At 39.9% G+C, this 17,050-nt stretch overlaps 1 protein-coding gene across 1 annotated transcript in view; it reads left to right on the forward strand.

Moving 5' to 3' along the window:
• LOC132848015 (BTB/POZ domain-containing protein KCTD1) overlaps window positions 1-16,707 on the forward strand; it is a 19,438-nt gene extending 2,731 nt beyond the window's left edge. The window contains exons 2-5 of the mRNA XM_060873525.1: window positions 6,700-6,878; window positions 11,319-11,463; window positions 13,456-13,761; window positions 15,611-16,707. Coding sequence (XP_060729508.1) covers window positions 6,700-6,878; window positions 11,319-11,463; window positions 13,456-13,761; window positions 15,611-15,769 — 789 coding nt within the window. The 3' untranslated portion in view covers window positions 15,770-16,707. The remainder of the gene's footprint in view (window positions 1-6,699; window positions 6,879-11,318; window positions 11,464-13,455; window positions 13,762-15,610) is intronic.
• Window positions 16,708-17,050: the final 343 nt, after the last annotated feature.

Genomic DNA, 17,050 nt, shown 5'->3' on the forward strand with positions numbered 1-17,050 from the left:
CGATACACCGATCCCAGTTCTGCCACCGAAGCAGCACACTTTAGCGTTGTAGAACTGCCGTGCTCGTTTCTTTAAAAAAGTATATATAAATATATATATACAGAACACAATAGTGATTGTGTGAGTGAATGAGAGTGTGTGTGTGTGTGCGCCCTGCGATGGGTTGGCACTCTGTCCAGGGTGTATCCTGCCTTGATGCCCGATGACGCCTGAGATAGGCACAGGCTCCCCGTGACCCGAGGTAGTTCGGATAAGCGGTAGAAGATGAGTGAGTGAGTGAGAACACAATATAGTTCTTAGGGTTTGTTCCTGATGTGGAACAATGGGGTTTGTTTGTTTCATCTTTCCTGAGACGATTCTAAAAAGCACACTGAGTGAACGAGCTGGACTATTCTTATTCGTAGTAGTAGTAGAAGTAATAGTAGAAGTAAGAGACAAAGTAAGAGCAGTAGTAGTTAGAGCAGTAGTAATAGCAGTAGAAGTAGAAATCCAGGTATAAAATATAATTTTATCTTGATTACAATGAACCTGTGATTTGCAGCTGGAACAGCTGTCAGAGCTGGAGTAATAAAAAATGACCCCATTCTGACCAATCAGAACGGAGAATAAAACAGTGATATTTACATTTATAGCATTTAGCAGGGGGGCACTAACCCAGATGGCTTAGTGGTTAGCACGTTCGCCTCACACCTCCAGGGTTGGGGGTTTGATTCCCGCCTCCGCCTTGTGTGTGTGGAGTTTGCATGTTCTCCCCGTGCCTCGGGGGTTTCCTCCGGGTACTCCGGTTTCCTCCCCCGGTCCAAAGACATGCATGGTAGGTTGATTGGCATCTCTGGAAAATTGTCCGTAGTGTGTGATTGCGTGAGTGAATGAGAGTGTGTGTGTGTGTGCCCTGCGATGGGTTGGCACTCCATCCAGGGTGTATCCTGCCTTGATGCCCGATGACCCCTGAGACAGGCACAGGCTCCCCGTGACCCGAGGTAGTTCGGATAAGCGGTAGAAAATGAGTGAGTGAGTGAGTGAGCATCTAGCAGACACCATTATACAGAGCGACTTACATTTTATCTCATTTTTATACAACTGAGCATTAAGGACATGCTTTTATACAACCCAGCAGTGGCAGCTTGGTGGACGTAGGAACCGAACTCACAACCTTCCGATTGGTAGTCCAACACCCCAACCACTAGGCGACCACATCCCTATATATGATACATGATATGATGTAACAATATAGTTGTTCTGACTGAGGTTGAAGCACCAGACGTAATAAAGGAGGTAAAAACTTTCCTGCACTGATTTGGATGAGGAGAATCACCTGAGTGTGTAGAATGTGTACCGAACAATCCGGCACTCAGTTACATTTCTGTTTATAACACAATCATCGACTTTTTCTTGTTACTTCCCCTTGGGTGGATCTCTGCTGGAGCTCTGTTAATACTTTATCAGCCTGAGAGAAGTTTGTTAGAGGAGATTTTTAGATCAACACCACTAGAACCAAGAAGGAATTGAAATCTGATTTATTTTATTTGCCGGGTTTTTGCATCTGAGGTAACTTCTAGAATTTATTATTATTTTTTTTTTCAGGTTTTTTTTTGTAATATATTAAAAAGATTTATAATAAATAAATAAAGAAAGAAAGAAATATTTATTTATTCAGAATTTATGACTACAATAAATATTTATTATTAATGAATACGTTATACATTTGTCGATTTACAATAAATACATTATTAAATTTGTTTATTCTTAAAACTGTTTTATAATGTAACAAGCATCTATTCTTGAATCTATAACAGTTTATTTATTTATTTGTTTGTTTGTTTGTTTGTTTGTTTGTTTAAGCAACTGTACTGCTGCGAGCAAATCTGTACTAAATAATTGTACATTATATATTTCATTATAATTGTATATATATATATATATATATATATATATATATATATATATATATATATATATATATATATATTATTTATTTATTTTTTTTTCATGGTATCTTCTGATATTGATGGTTCTCATCCGTCATTTAGATGAAGATGAGTCTGGTTCCTCTAAAGGTTTCTTCCTAATTTTCAAAAAGAATCAAATTCAGATTTGTTATTCTAATATGGAAGCCAACTGGTATGTTAGAAATTCTTAAATGATGTATAACTAGACGTCAGATGAGATGATTAGGCTGTAACTCTGATATTAAACGATCTCTGTTTCATCAACACTGGAAGAGGAACAGCACAAAACTGAGGCTTTGAATTGACTCATAACGAGTCGTAGCTGATTCATTCGGATCATTGAATCATTCAGATCATAAATACTTGTCAATAAATCTATTTTTTCTTTCTGTATAGTATCTTCTGCTATTGATGGATCTAATCCTTCATTCAGATGAAGATGAGTCTGGTTCCTCTTAAAGTTTCTTCCTCATATCTCAGGGAGTCTCAGGGAGTTTTTCTTCACCCCTAAAATTAATAGTGATAATTTACGTACAATTTACGGAGTGCACAGCTTTTGTAGTAAGATTATTAAGCTCAGGAAGACAATCTTCATCCTCAGATAAGTGATGACAAAAGGCAGCTAAAAGCATCAGGTTGCACATCTTCGTCCCCTTTTTTTAACCAGATTATACTTTTGTTCTGCTGAATCTTTACGTTTTTGTCCGACATCTTATATTCCCTGCAGGTTCCTATACAATCGGGTAGTAAACAATACCTCTCTCTGAGTCATCTTTTCCCCCTCGAGACATTTTTTATTGATTTTGAAGAAATGACTCATCTCATATTGAGAATATTCTTGGATGAACTTTTGATTTCATTTTAATCTTCATTTCCTTCAGATGTCTATTTACTCAGAAGAGATTTGGGGGAAAATGGAGAAGATTTAAAGGGCTGTGGTACAGTATATGACGGTATTTGTAAACCGCACAGCAAAATATATCCGTATTTCTACAGGAGAGACTTACATTAGGACAGACGCATACTCCACATGAGTTAGTTCCTGTTCCTGCTCCTTATCCTCTGTCCTCATCATTGTTTATTCCTGCATGGAAAACTTCTTTTATTTTAACACACTGGCACTGAAGACTCCTTCTCCAAATTCTTATTTATCATTTCTTCAGCGAAAACGTCACCACATCGATGATTAAACACAGCGCCCACTGCCTCAGCCAGATTTCTGCACAGCACATATTCTAATTTCTGCACTTTATTCACTTAAACATCTTTTGTGAAAAAAATGTCCAATTAGAACCAAATGACCAAATGCATTATTAATACTAAGGGTGAAACAATTGGATTTTTTTGACCGATTCACAATTTAAAAACTGACTAAAAAAAAAAAATGTAATGGGGAAAAAAATTATTAATTAAAAATAAATAAATTAATTAATTAAAAAAGTGGTTAGCACGTTCGCCTCACACCTCCAGGGTTGGGGGTTCGATTCCCGCCTCCGCCTTGTGTGTGTGGAGTTTGCATGTTCTCCCCGTGCCTCGGGGGTTTCCTCCGGGTACTCCGGTTTCCTCCCCCGGTCCAAAGACATGCATGGTAGGTTGATTGGCATCTCTGGAAAATTGTCCGTAGTGTGTGATTGTGTGAGTGAATGCGAGTGTGTGTGTGTGCCCTGTGATGGGTTGGCACTCCGTCCAGGGTGTATCCTGCCTTGATGCCCGATGACGCCTGAGATAGGCACAGGCTCCCCGTGACCCGAGGTAGTTCGGATAAGCGGTAGAAGATGAATATACATATATATATATATATATATATATATATATATATATATATATATATATATGTATATTCATCTTCTACCGCTTTATTATATATAATAAAAAATATAATTAAAAAAAATAAATAGATAAATAAATTCACTTTTACATTTTCTATGTATTGTTCCCCTACTGTACAGCTAATTCTATTTCTATTTTAGAAATATTTCCAATGTGCATTTTTGTATATGACTTTAAACGTGCCATAGAAGTAAACTGTGTAAATTGTTCCTGTAGAAATATCTGTTTGATTTTATTATTGTGTATTTTACATTTACGGACATATTTCTGCTATAAAAAGAAAGAACTACACAATAATAATAATAATAATAATAATAATAATAATAATAATAATGCCATTTTTTTTTCAGATTTGTTATTCTAATATGGAAGACAACTGGTACGTTAGAAATTTTTAATGATGTATAACTAGAATATTAAATGATCTCTACTTCATCAGCACTGGAAGAGGAACAGCACAAAACCGAGGCTTTGAATTGAATCATAACGAGTCGTAGCTGATTCATTCGGATCATCAAATATTGAATCGTTCTTGTGCTGTAAGGAAGCCTAAGGTTTACACCTCAGTTTAGATCTTAAATACTGGTCAATAAATCAACTTTATTTTCCATACGGTATTTCCTGATATTGCTGGTTCTGATCCTTTATTCAGATGAAGATGAGTCTGGTTCCTCTTAAAGTTTCTTCCTCATGTCTCAGGGAGTCACTCTGGCTTGCTCATTACTGATACATTTAAAATGCATACTAATCATAATAACTACTTACTGCATGTGTAACTGTTAATATTGTAGCTAACATAAGTTACTCGGGACACAATATTCTGCCTTGATTGTTCTCCGTTTTATTCGTGTGTCAATAAAATTTTCACGTGTCCTTATGAAATGTTGTCCGCTTTCGTTCCACTGTCCAAGAACATGCCTATGGGGAGATTTTGGCTACTCGGAATTGCCCTGAGGTGTAGATGAATGTGAAGGTGTGTGTTCGTGGTGACCTTGTGATCGACTGTCCTTTTCCCTGTCCCTGTCCAGTCCAAGGTGTAATCCAGGCTCATGCAATCTCATGTCCCCGTGACATGCTCTGGATACACCACGACCTTGAGCAAGATAAATCGGTTAGTAAAGATGAATAAACAGATCCTGGTTAAGGAACTGTGAAAGTGTAGGATGTAAAACACCGGTGTCCTGAACATTAAGCAGTGTTCCTCACTTAATAACTTGTGTGACAGTGTCTCCTACTTCACGCTCTACCTGTCTATGTCGTCTCTCTCTCTCTCTCTCTCTCTCTCTCTCTCTCTCTCTCTCTCTCTCTCTCTCTCGCTCTGTCTCTCACACCATGCACACACAGTAGGAGTGCAGGATATAAGTGAAATGGTGAAGAAACACATTATCTGCGTAGTGAGTGTGATCCTATTCCTTGTTCCTGCAGCTTAACTCAGGTCTGTGTTTTGAAGAGCAGCAGTGTGTCCCCCTGAGGCGTCGCTGGCAAACTCTCCTGATCTTTCGCTCTTTCTCTCTCTCTCTCTCTCTCTCTCTCTCTCTCTCTCTCACACACACACACACACTACATTTCTTAAGCGATGCATGGCGTCTGATGGAGCTCTTTCTTATCAGCAGCAGCACAAATGCAATGCAAATGGAGCCATGCTCGCTGAAGGCCTTCACTCTGAGGCAGGCTTAATTGGTAAAGAGGGAGGAACGAAGGTGTGAAAATGACACCACCGAACATATGAAATATCAAAAATATGGAAGCTCTGTGATTTTTTTATTTTTTTTTGTAGTAAATATAAAGAGAGTAGCTGCACTACAAAGAGAGGCAAAGTGACCTGAAAAGTGTCTTTATTCATCGTGTCGCTAATGTAGCTGCGTATTTAGAAGTGGGTCAGGGACACCTCAGACATGGAGGTCTTTCTCAGCATCTGCTCTGATTAACGTGACAGATCTCGCGGTAAGAAACACGGAGAGATCACTGCATTTTTGTCTTTGTTCGGTTCTGCACAGGATAACGTACAACTTACCTCTGTTACGTTAAAAGGAAATAAATCATTTCAGAAATCAGCGCCAAAGGCAATGCATGGGTCGTACATTAATATTCATTCAGTTTATTCCGATGCATCGATTCTATAGTATCGTTTCCATAGTAAAAACATAAGCGTGAACTGATATGATGGCCGCTCTATATTTTTTGCGTAACGTTTCTATTTACTGTATATAAGGAGTCTTCTGTGTCTGTGTTTTGTAGCTTATCGCTAATAAAACGAATTCTTTCTGCTTTCTCTCTATCACATTAAGCAACGTTTTGTTTTGTTTTTTTCCCCTTACTAAATTTATGAGAGAATTAAAGAGAAGCTGGAAAGAAAACAAATGTTTAAATATTTATTGCTGTTATAGCATAAGTGAGAATGAGTGGGATTTTCCACAGCATTAAAGCATAGCGATAAAGGGTAAAAAATTACAACGTCGTTCTTTATTCAGTTGAATTTTCTAGCACTGGCAGAAAGCCGATGTGGTATAAGAGAGAGGTAAAACACTTGGGGGGTGCGGTGGGGTGGGGGATTTATGTGGAAGATCATCCACTTTGGTTTGGTAAAAGTAACTCTGCTGAGTCATCACTGTGTTGATTCAAGATTTGTTCGTGTTTAATGATGGTAGCCAGTCACTCTGTGTCCTAGACCGCATCAGCACGTCTGCGACAGAACTGTACAGCAAATATGTTGCTTGACACTTGACACGGGGCCTTGCTCAAGGGCCCAGGGGTAGAAGCTTGGCAGTGTTGGGACTATAACACATGACTTTCTGATCTACAGTGCAACAAATCTCTCAGTGTTTCTTCAAACCCTATCACTATTCCTGTGAAATTTATGTTGGTTTACTTCAGCACCTATTGAACTAAATTGTTTTCCTGTTGTTTGTGTGTTCAAAAGGACAACCGCTCCAACATGTCCAGGCCGATGATCACCAGGTCTCCAGCGTCTCCTCTCAGTAATCAGGGCATCCCGACGCCAGCACAACTCACCAAGTCCAACGCGCCCGTGCACATCGATGTGGGCGGCCACATGTACACCAGCAGCCTCGCCACACTCACCAAGTACCCTGAGTCCAGGTGAGGCTCCATTCATTCATTCATTCATTTTCTACCACTTATCTGAACTACCTCGGGTCACGGTGAGCCTGTGCCTATCTCAGGCGTCATCGGGCATCAAGGCAGGATACACCCTGGACGGAGTGCCAACCCATCGCAGACACACACACTCTCATTCACTCACACACTCACACACAGAGATACCAATCAACCTACCATGCATGTCTTTGGACCGGGAGAACATGCAAACTCCACACACACAATGTGGAGGTGGGAGTCGAACCCCCAACTCTGGAGGTGTGAGGCGAACGTGCTAACCACTAAGCCACCGTGCCCCCGGTGAGGCTCTAGTGTTTTTTTATATTAAGAGTTTTCTACACTGGTGGCGGTGGCTCTTGGTGGTTGATGGGAAGGTAGGGTTTAAACCCCAGCAACACCAAGCTGGTACTGTTGTGCCCTTGAGCAAGGTTCTTCACAACATCCTGAGCTGTGATATGTGAAGAAGTTAAAGTTAGACTGTACTGTAATGTATATATGTCAAATAAAGTCTTCTTCTTCAGTTGGGTTTATCATTTACATCACAATGCTAATGGCATGCGTGGTTGCTATCTGTTGCTATCTCTCACACTCACTTGAGTCACACTCACTTACCAAAGGGGTAAATATTCTTTTTTAGAGCATGGGATGATTCGCATATGAGATGGATACAGTGCATTCTCTCGTCTCTCTCATTAACTCTCTGTCGGCTTGACGTCATCTTACTGTAGCACCATGTCAAAACACATTTATCAGACACGATGGCGTTCTCTCACACATACGGCCTGGACAATCGATGCTCAACATCATACCATTTGAAGGTGACTTGTGGAAGACAGTTCATCAATTATATTTTAAATCATTCTTGCATTTCAACCAGCAGCTAGACTTGGTATTAGCGCTGTAAAAACTACAGCACTAGGAACGACAGTAACTGGCTAAAATGTCTAAATTGCTATTAAAGCCATAAGGCAGTATAATAGTCTTTTTTGTAAATTGTTTCCACTCCATCCAAAACCATCAGCTGAGGTTTTTTTGGTATGCCTGTTAGTTTTTGCTGGAAATGTTTTAACCCACAGAAAACATTTCTACACAAACAAAAAGGAGATTGTGTGCAGCCGTAGCAGGCCGCAGGATACGAGTTCCATCTGGAGGCTGGGAGCCGGAGCGCTCAGGCCAGACCGCAAGACCAGCGCTGAGGCCAGGGGCCACTTCCTCAACCAGATGGCCCTTGTACCCCCTTCACGCTGAAGGTCTACCAGTTTAATCAGATTTTTTTTTTTTTTTCTGTAACAACAGATTTTTTTTTAGTATTGTTGGTATATTCCTTCATAGTTAAGTAAGCAAAGTCAAGTGGGTTTTATTACCATGCTTCTACGTAGTTTGTATACCCTGGAAAGAAATATTGTTTTTCCAGGAACACTACACAAGAAATCATACTGTACATAAAGTGCAAAAATACAATACTGTGAGAGAAATCCAGTACAAATACACAGAGAACAACAGGACAGTGGAGTAAAGGAAACAATGAGCAGTAAACTGTTTACTAGTGTAGCAACAATAAGCACAGCAAAATTCCAGCAGACATAAGCTATATGGACGTGTTAGGGGTTTGTTCTCAGAAGAAGCACATTGAAATTTTTTTCTTTGTATATCCAATCATTGGAAGTTGGGGTTAAAATGCAGGGTCAGCCATGACACAGCACACCTTTAGCCTAGAGAGGGTTATTTTCTCAAGGGCCCGATGGTAGCAGCTTGGCAGTGTTGGAGCTTGAACCCTTAACTTTGCGATCAGTAACCGAGAACCTTATTCATTTGAGCTGCTACTTGCCATCGCACCATCATCAACCAAATTGCTTAGTATCCTAGCGCCACCTTCAACTTCATAGTGTCACCTTGTTTTTTTGAAAATAGTGACAGATACTGCTGTTTGGATTGAGGTTGGAATTTCGCTCTACCACTAAGGGACAGTTATTTTGAAAGTTCTGAAAAGGGACCTCATGTTTTCCTGAGTGGGCACTACCAATCATTGGTTATTAACTGAGTTGATGAAGGATGCGGAAGGGAAGATAAACCTCAAGGAGTGTATTGAGGTAAGGGGTGATGTTCAAGACAGCGCATCAAGGCCTTAAATTTGATGTCTGTGGATACAGGGAGCCATTGAAGGGAGACAGATAGGGTTGTCACGTGGGTCGAGTTTGCTCACTCATTTTCTACCGCTTATCCGAACTACCTCAGGCGTCATCGGGCATCAAGGCAGGATACACCCTGGACGGAGTGCCAACCCATCGCAGGGCACACACACACTCATTCACTCACACACTACGGACAATTTTTTCCAGAGATGCCAATCATCCTATCATGCATGTCTTTGGACCGGGGGAGGAAACCGGAGTACCCGGAGGAAACCCCCGAGGCACGGGGCGAACATGCAAACTCCACACACACAAGGCGGAGGCGGGAATCGAACCCCCAACCCTGGAGGTGTGAGGCGAACGTGCTGACCACCAAGCCGCCGTGCCCCCGGGTCGAGTTTGCCAATTATTAAATTAAGAATCTCATCTATATCCATTTATAGTTACATTAAATGTAGTGGAATGTATAAAACAAGCTAGTTCTTGCCAACACAGGACTAAAAAAAACACAAACTGCAATGATATTCTGCTGGTGGAAAAGGAAAGTCCAGTTGAACTCCACAAATAAACACATTGCAAGTCACCATTATCAACCAAATTGCTTCATTTCATAGTGCCATATTCATCTTATTTCTTTTCCTTTGTATTGTTGTCAATATGGTATATGCATTTTTGGCATTTGGCATATGTCCTTATCCAGAGCTACTTACATTTATGTTGTTTATACAGCTAACCATTGGTAGCTTTGTGGACCTGGGCTTTGATCTTACAACCTTCCAAATATCTCAACCACTGAGCTACGACTGCCCCTACTGCTTCATCTTCCTCACGTTCCAGCACTAGGTTATGTACTTGCAGCAACTCCTGCATTGCTTTAAGTAGTCCATGCTGTCAGCACTATGCAGTGAGCATTGTTCTTCCTTTAGACATGAAATTTTAATAGCGCCACTGGCAGGGCTGGATCATTTGTACATAAAGACCAATACCAAACTGGCAGAGAGAATGCACAGTTAGAAACTCACTGTGTTACATATTCATTGGAGTTTTGTTGGTTTTGTCTCTGTGGTCAAGTTTTTTTTTTGTTTTTTTAGTTCAATCAGCAACAGGTCATCAACCTCAATCAGTCTATGCTGAAAAAAAAATGAATGCATTAATTCATTCGTATCAGTAATTAATCCGGATCCTATCGCAGGAACTCCGGGAGGTGAAGATGGATAGATGGATGGATGGATGGATGGATGGAATAGATAGATAGATAGATAGATAGATAGATAGATAGATAGATAGATAGATAGATGGATGGATGGATGGAATAGATAGATAGATAGATAGATAGATAGATAGATAGATAGATAGATAGATAGATAGATAGATAGATAGATAGATGGTTGGATGGATGGATGGATGGATGGATGGATGGATGGATGGATGGATGGAATAGATAGATAGATAGATAGATAGATAGAGGGATAGATGGATGGATGGATGGATAGATGGGATAGATGGTTGGATGGATGGATGCATGGATGGATGGATGGATGGATAGATGGATGGGATAGATGGATGGATAGATAGATAGATAGATAGATAGATAGATAGATAGATAGATAGATAGATAGATAGATAGATGGGATAGATGGTTGGATGGATGGATGGATGGATGGATGGATGGAATAGATAGATAGATAGAGGGATAGATGGATGGATGGATGGATGGATGGATAGATAGATGGTTGGATGGATGGATGCATGGATGGATGGATGGATGGATAGATGGATGGGATAGATGGATGGATAGATAGATAGATAGATAGATAGATAGATAGATAGATAGATAGATAGATAGATAGATAGATAGATAGATCACAAGCAACATTGCAAATGTTTTTAACACACTCGATCAAATCCAGGGGCAACTTAGACTCACAAATGCGAGTTTTTGCGAGCAAACCAATGAACCTGGAAGAAAACACATCCTTCCAAGCATAGGACATTCAAACCTGCGCTCAGACAGCAACCCAAGCTCAGGATTAAACCCGGGACCCTGCAGCTATGAGGTGGCCACCCCACCTGCTACACCAACCAAAAGATCGCACAAAATACCTACACATATCTTGATTAGAGGTATTTTTAATTCTGTCAAACTTGACTACCAAAAATAAGCATCTGATGACGTTTAAGCCCTGAGTCTGTTATTCATTCATTATTGCAATGGTGAATTTCTTTAAGATCATGTAGTAATCTCTCTCTCTCTCTCTCTCTCTCTCTCTCTCTCTCTCTTTGTGAGCAGAATTGGCCGTCTTTTTGATGGCACAGAGCCCATTGTTCTGGACAGCCTGAAGCAGCACTACTTCATCGACAGAGACGGTCACATGTTCCGCTACATCCTCAACTTCCTCAGGACGTCCAAGCTCCTCATCCCTGACGACTTTAAAGTGAGTGAGAGAGAGAGAGACAGAGAGAGATAGAAGGAATGAGATCTGGGGTCAATGAAGTGTCCCCATCATATACATTATCTAAAGCTTTCCTTCCGCTGATGGATGCAGCCATTACGACGGTAGCTGATGTCAGACGTTACAATCTACCGAGCACGATGCACAGATGGCAAGAACAAGCTTTTGTGGTCCGGAATTTGCTGAACAGAACATAGCCATTGAAACAATATGCATGCATTGATGCACAAGTGTTCTGTAATCAGACGTGCACATTACTGCCTTTGTTCTGGCCATAAAACGCATTTGCATTCCATTGGCCTGCTCTTGTGTGTCATTTGGCCCTTAATTACAAATTTGCCTTGGGAGAAAACAAATAATCCCATTATCTGATGGTCTGTCCATGGGGAAACTATGTCAGCTAAAATAAGCTAAGACTCCAGAGTGGCTCCGGTTCACAGAAAGGCTACATTTTATTCAGAAATTCGTGGAGAGTTCCTGGCTATTTGGTTGTCGTTTAATCACCTTACAATTACCCCCTTAGTGGTTTTCATGTCTGGTTTTCATGTGTTTTTGCAAAGCATGTCTGTGAGTCTCTATTGCTGATTGGATTAATTGGCTTACGTGATTGGTTAGTAGTTCCAGCTGCAAAGCAAATCGCAGGTTTATATGAGGCCTTGTTCTCATTTGTTATCATTTTGAATAGAAACAGCGATTTCTTACATGATCTATTGTAAACACGTTGTGTAAGTGAGAGCGAAGAAACAGGTTATAATAGTTATATAGACTCGATGTAGTGAAGTTTTCTACGAGGAGGTTTTCGGAAGGAGTGTCCAGTGTTACGTTAAATCTGCAAGGAGAAGGATTGTTGTTCCTAAATTATGTCAAGAGAGCAAAGAAATAAATAAAGGAAAGGATTATTTCGAGACGCTGCAACATAAGCGATACGGGGAACTTACATATTCCGTAGACGTTTTATAGCATTGACATTTATTGTAACCAGTGGCGGTTCTAGGATTTTTCTGTAACAGGGGCCATTAAGGGGCCACATGTTACATTCAGGGGCCAAGTACAGGGTACATTCAAGCACACAAAGTAATGTATTCAGTACGGTGCAAATACATTTCGGCAGTCGTTCCTTTTTTAAACGCTCGAGTGCCGCCAATTGTTTGGGGGTGGAATTGCATCTGTGATCGTTGTGAAAAATTCTCCGGTTGCTGTTCTCGCCGACGATTGATGGAACGGGGGCCAATCAGGGGCCAATCAGATTTCAGCAGGCCCCGCCTCTAGAACCTCCCCGATTGTAACTAGAAATAGATTTCAGACAGAACCTCTTGAGGAGAACACAATTGCGCCCATCCAGCAGGGTGTAGCATCATCGTTGACATGTTTAGTTACTATAGAAACAGTAAACATTTTGGCTTGTTATTTACATCTACCTTAGTTTTACGACTAGAAGTAACCTCGTCAGCACAAAGTGATCATTTGCTACTTCAGTAATACTGACCTTTCCATCCTTGAGCTTAGGTTACCTTCATGCTAACTTTGTTTACATGATTCGTGACATAACCTACATTTAGCCACAAACACAAGCATGCGGAATAGTAAGACCACGGCTTATGCTTTGATCAAAATGACCTTGGCCATATCCCAAATGACATACAGCACTATTTAAGCTATTACGTTCTCTACTATCTAGTGTATGAATTTAGAAGGGTAATATTCTCCTCTTTTTTGGAAGTTTCCAAGTGACCAATATACTCACATTATTTACTCTGCAAAACAGCGTAGAATAGTGCATTATTGTGTGATTTTACATGTGACGTCCTAAATTATCAAACAAGCTGCACGGAGCATCCTTAGAACATGCACTAGGCAGGCATTAGCTGGATGTGTGCTATACAAAATGTCTTGTTGCTCTAATTAGGCTGTAAGACTTTTGTTTGTTCATCTAAGATGTTATTGCTGATCTTGTCTGTCCTTGATTCCTTGCAGGATTTCAGTCTGCTGTACGAGGAGGCACGGTATTTCCAGCTGCAGCCAATGCTGGTAGAACTTGAGCGCTGGCGTCACGAGCGGGAGCTCAACCGAATCTCGTGTCCATGCGAGTGCGTTGTGGTACGTGTGGCACCTGACCTGGGCGAACGCATCACACTGAGCGGAGACAAAGCCCTCATCGAGGACATCTTCCCAGAGATCGGAGACGTCATGTGCAACTCGGTGAACGCCGGCTGGAACCACGACTCCACACACGTCATCCGCTTCCCGCTAAACGGCTACTGCCATCTCAACTCTGTTCAAGTAAGAGCTTGGCTTCAATCAGGAAACCTTTCTAGAATAAGATGCTACTTCCTGTTATCTCATTTAACTCATTCATGGGTCAGTTAGAAATGACTTCATCAAATAAGAGTAGAATTGTTATGGACGTTTTCGCAAGATGGCTGCATTAACATTTTACTTTCTCTGTTGATGAAAATGATTTTCTTGTATTAAAGAAGTTGGAAATTGGAAAAAAAAAAAATAAAGCATTTAGGAAAGAATATTTATTTATCAACTTAAGACTTCGCTGTCTAGAGAAACATCGCTCTCTAAGCTACAACATTTTAGCATAGCTAGTTAACGTTTGCTAATAGCCTGAGCTGTTTTGTCACACTTTTGCTTAAACCTATGTATTACCTCTGTCAGTATTAGCTACATGACCTCAGAGCTAGCTATAGCAAAAAGCTTTATTTTAACTAGGATTTAAATGTTAAAAGTGCTGTCGGGAATTCAGATTTTCAACCTCTTTGTTTAATCCACATTTGTTCAAGTTTGTTCAGTATGTACAGTAATAGAGTAGTTTTTTGTATTAGGAAGTTTGGAGAGAGATTCAGTTTGGCTTGAGGACATTTTTCTACTGGATGTAAATTGGTAAAAGAGTATTAGGTTCACAAGGTTTTTTTTTTTTTTTTTTTAACCATAATGTTGATTGTTAATTTAATTGTGTTTTTTTTTTTTTTCTTTTTTTTTTTTTTTTTAAAATATTGCCTTCATCTGTATCCAAGGGACTGAGATGTGAAATTAACACCAGCAGCAAATAACCACATGCGTGCACACAAACACACACACACACACACACACACTCACACACACACACATATGCTGGTAGGTAGTCCTCAGGCACAGCCTCTAATCCTGTTTGGTTATTAAAGTGAGCCCGCAATGGATGCTGTATCTGGACCTAATGGAGCCAGGATGTGTGTGTGTGTGTGTGTGTGTGTGTGTGTGTCTGGAGGGTGATGCAGAGGAGCGAGACCTTTGTAGTTTGGCAGGGGGGTTGCAGGGAGCCTGGAGCGACTGGAGGTTTGAGGGGGTGGAGGTTTAGGCTCTGAGATTTTGTGCTTCCATGCTGCACAGGCTCGACTCCCTGAGGCCTTTTGATGGAATGTGATGATTGTGGACCCACAAGGACATAGACATCACACAAAGACACATACACACTCATATAAAAGCACATACTGTACTCAACTAATGGTAACTCCTGTATCAGGTCTCACAATTGAGAATAAATTCTTACTAAATATCATTAACCAATGGAAAAAGCTTAACCGAGCGACGTTTATGTCACTGCACTTTCTATTAAAGGGGGTGTTTGCAAGTTTAGTGTCCTTCTGCAAAGAAAAGTGCAATGAAGAGGATTATTGACCATCCTTGTTCAAACTTCTGTGAGCTTCCTTTAAAGGAGAGGCGGCAGAGATGTGCCGCTACATTACGAATGGGGGCGGAGCTTATTTCCAAGTAGGAAAAATTGCAACAGATGCTTGACATTTAGAAACTTCAAAAAGATCGCATTGCAATACTTTTCTAAATAGACATGTTTAGTATTCAAACGATTCACGATTCGGATAAACAAATCAGTATCAATCACTGTGTTACGTGTCGTTACTTTTGTTCAGTTTCTTCAAATAGCTTCAAAATTGAACCCGAACCATGGAGGCCCATTATTTAATAGTTGAGGTTTTTCGGTGTTTCAGTGCACACATATACAATAGTGTGTATTTATCTGATGGACTGTTTCTCTAAAGGTGGTTGGATGTGTAAAAGTTTTTCTTTTAGCATGTCGGTGTCCATGTAATGGTGTTTGTCTTTAACCCTGTCTCTTCGGTTGCAGGTCCTGGAGCGACTACAGCAGCGCGGCTTCGAGATCGTGGGCTCCTGCGGCGGTGGGGTCGACTCGTCTCAGTTCAGCGAGTACGTCCTGCGGCGAGAACTGCGGCGATCTCAGCGAGGACTCCAGACTAACAGGATAAAACAAGAACAGCTGGACTAGAACCCAACTCTAGAAACTGCCTCAGAGACTTCCAAAAAAAAAAAAAAAAAAAAAAATGGGCCATGAAGAGAAAAGACATTTCAGCAGTTGCCAAGCTGGCATCACTTGGAACACTTTGTTTTTTTTTTTTTTTTATTTGTTTTTTTTAGGGAACTTGAGAAAAAAATTTTTTTGTTGTTGTTGTTGAAGATTTGACACATGACCTGTGATGACATTTGGAAAGATCAGGACCGTCTATATAAGGACCTTGTTTAAAAAAATGGTGTCTCTTTCCATACATTAAATTTTAAAGCAAACCTTCCTGTTCTGTTTGCAATGCTATATACAGTATATATATAAAAATATGCATATATTTTGCTATTTCATATAATTGATCCATGGATGTTGTTTCCTAATAATATCATTCATAGGTTTATTACAGATCTCAACACATAGTGATGTGTTGGTTTTTTTTTTTTTTCTTTCTCCATATTATAACAAATAAGCAAAGATCTTGTACTTTTGTTCATCTAAACATCCTGATCATTTTCTGATGGTTTTCGTTGAGAATTGTCGTGTGATACATTTCATTGATACATGTATTTACTTTTTACTCAGTATGGTTATAAGATTAATATGAAATGTATCCAAAAAAAAAAACCTCCAAGTTTAAATGAGATGAAAAGGCCACTTATTAATTTTAATTTATGATCGGATACGGTGTTTATCGCCTATTTTTATTTGTAAGTATTTCTCTCTCTCTCTCTCTCTCTCTCTCTCTTTGCCCTCAAACCCTTTTTGACTGAATTTGTAATTATATTAAATACAGGTTCGTTCTGAAAGCTGTCAAAACTGAGCAAGTCATTTCGCCGTCATGTCACATCACGTCACATCACGTCCGACGTCCCGAATTACGAAGAATGTAGCAAGAAATTTAAAATAAATCACCCATAATTGTACCACGCACCGGTCTTGTAGTTATTGTGCTTTGTAGAGGGAAAGAAATCTGGAATATTTGGTAAATATTGAAGCTTGAAAAAGTTTTCTGATGCTTTACTTTTTTAAAGATGTCTCGTGTATAATAGAGAACGTCTCTGCTGTAGTTTTCTCCAAATGGTGTCCTGGATTTAGCCTTTTTTTTTTTTTTTTTTTTTTTTTTTTTTTATACAAAACTTAGAAGCAACATTTTCATTTGATTTACACATTTGTCCAAAAGTATTAGCTTGTATTCCACAAGCTTTCATTTTCATTTTCACTTTCATTCATACATTCATTTATTCATTCATAGCTTCAAGGTCTCAG

The sequence above is a fragment of the Tachysurus vachellii genome, chromosome 7 (genome assembly GCF_030014155.1).
Source record: "Tachysurus vachellii isolate PV-2020 chromosome 7, HZAU_Pvac_v1, whole genome shotgun sequence".
Lineage (NCBI taxonomy): Eukaryota > Metazoa > Chordata > Actinopteri > Siluriformes > Bagridae > Tachysurus > Tachysurus vachellii.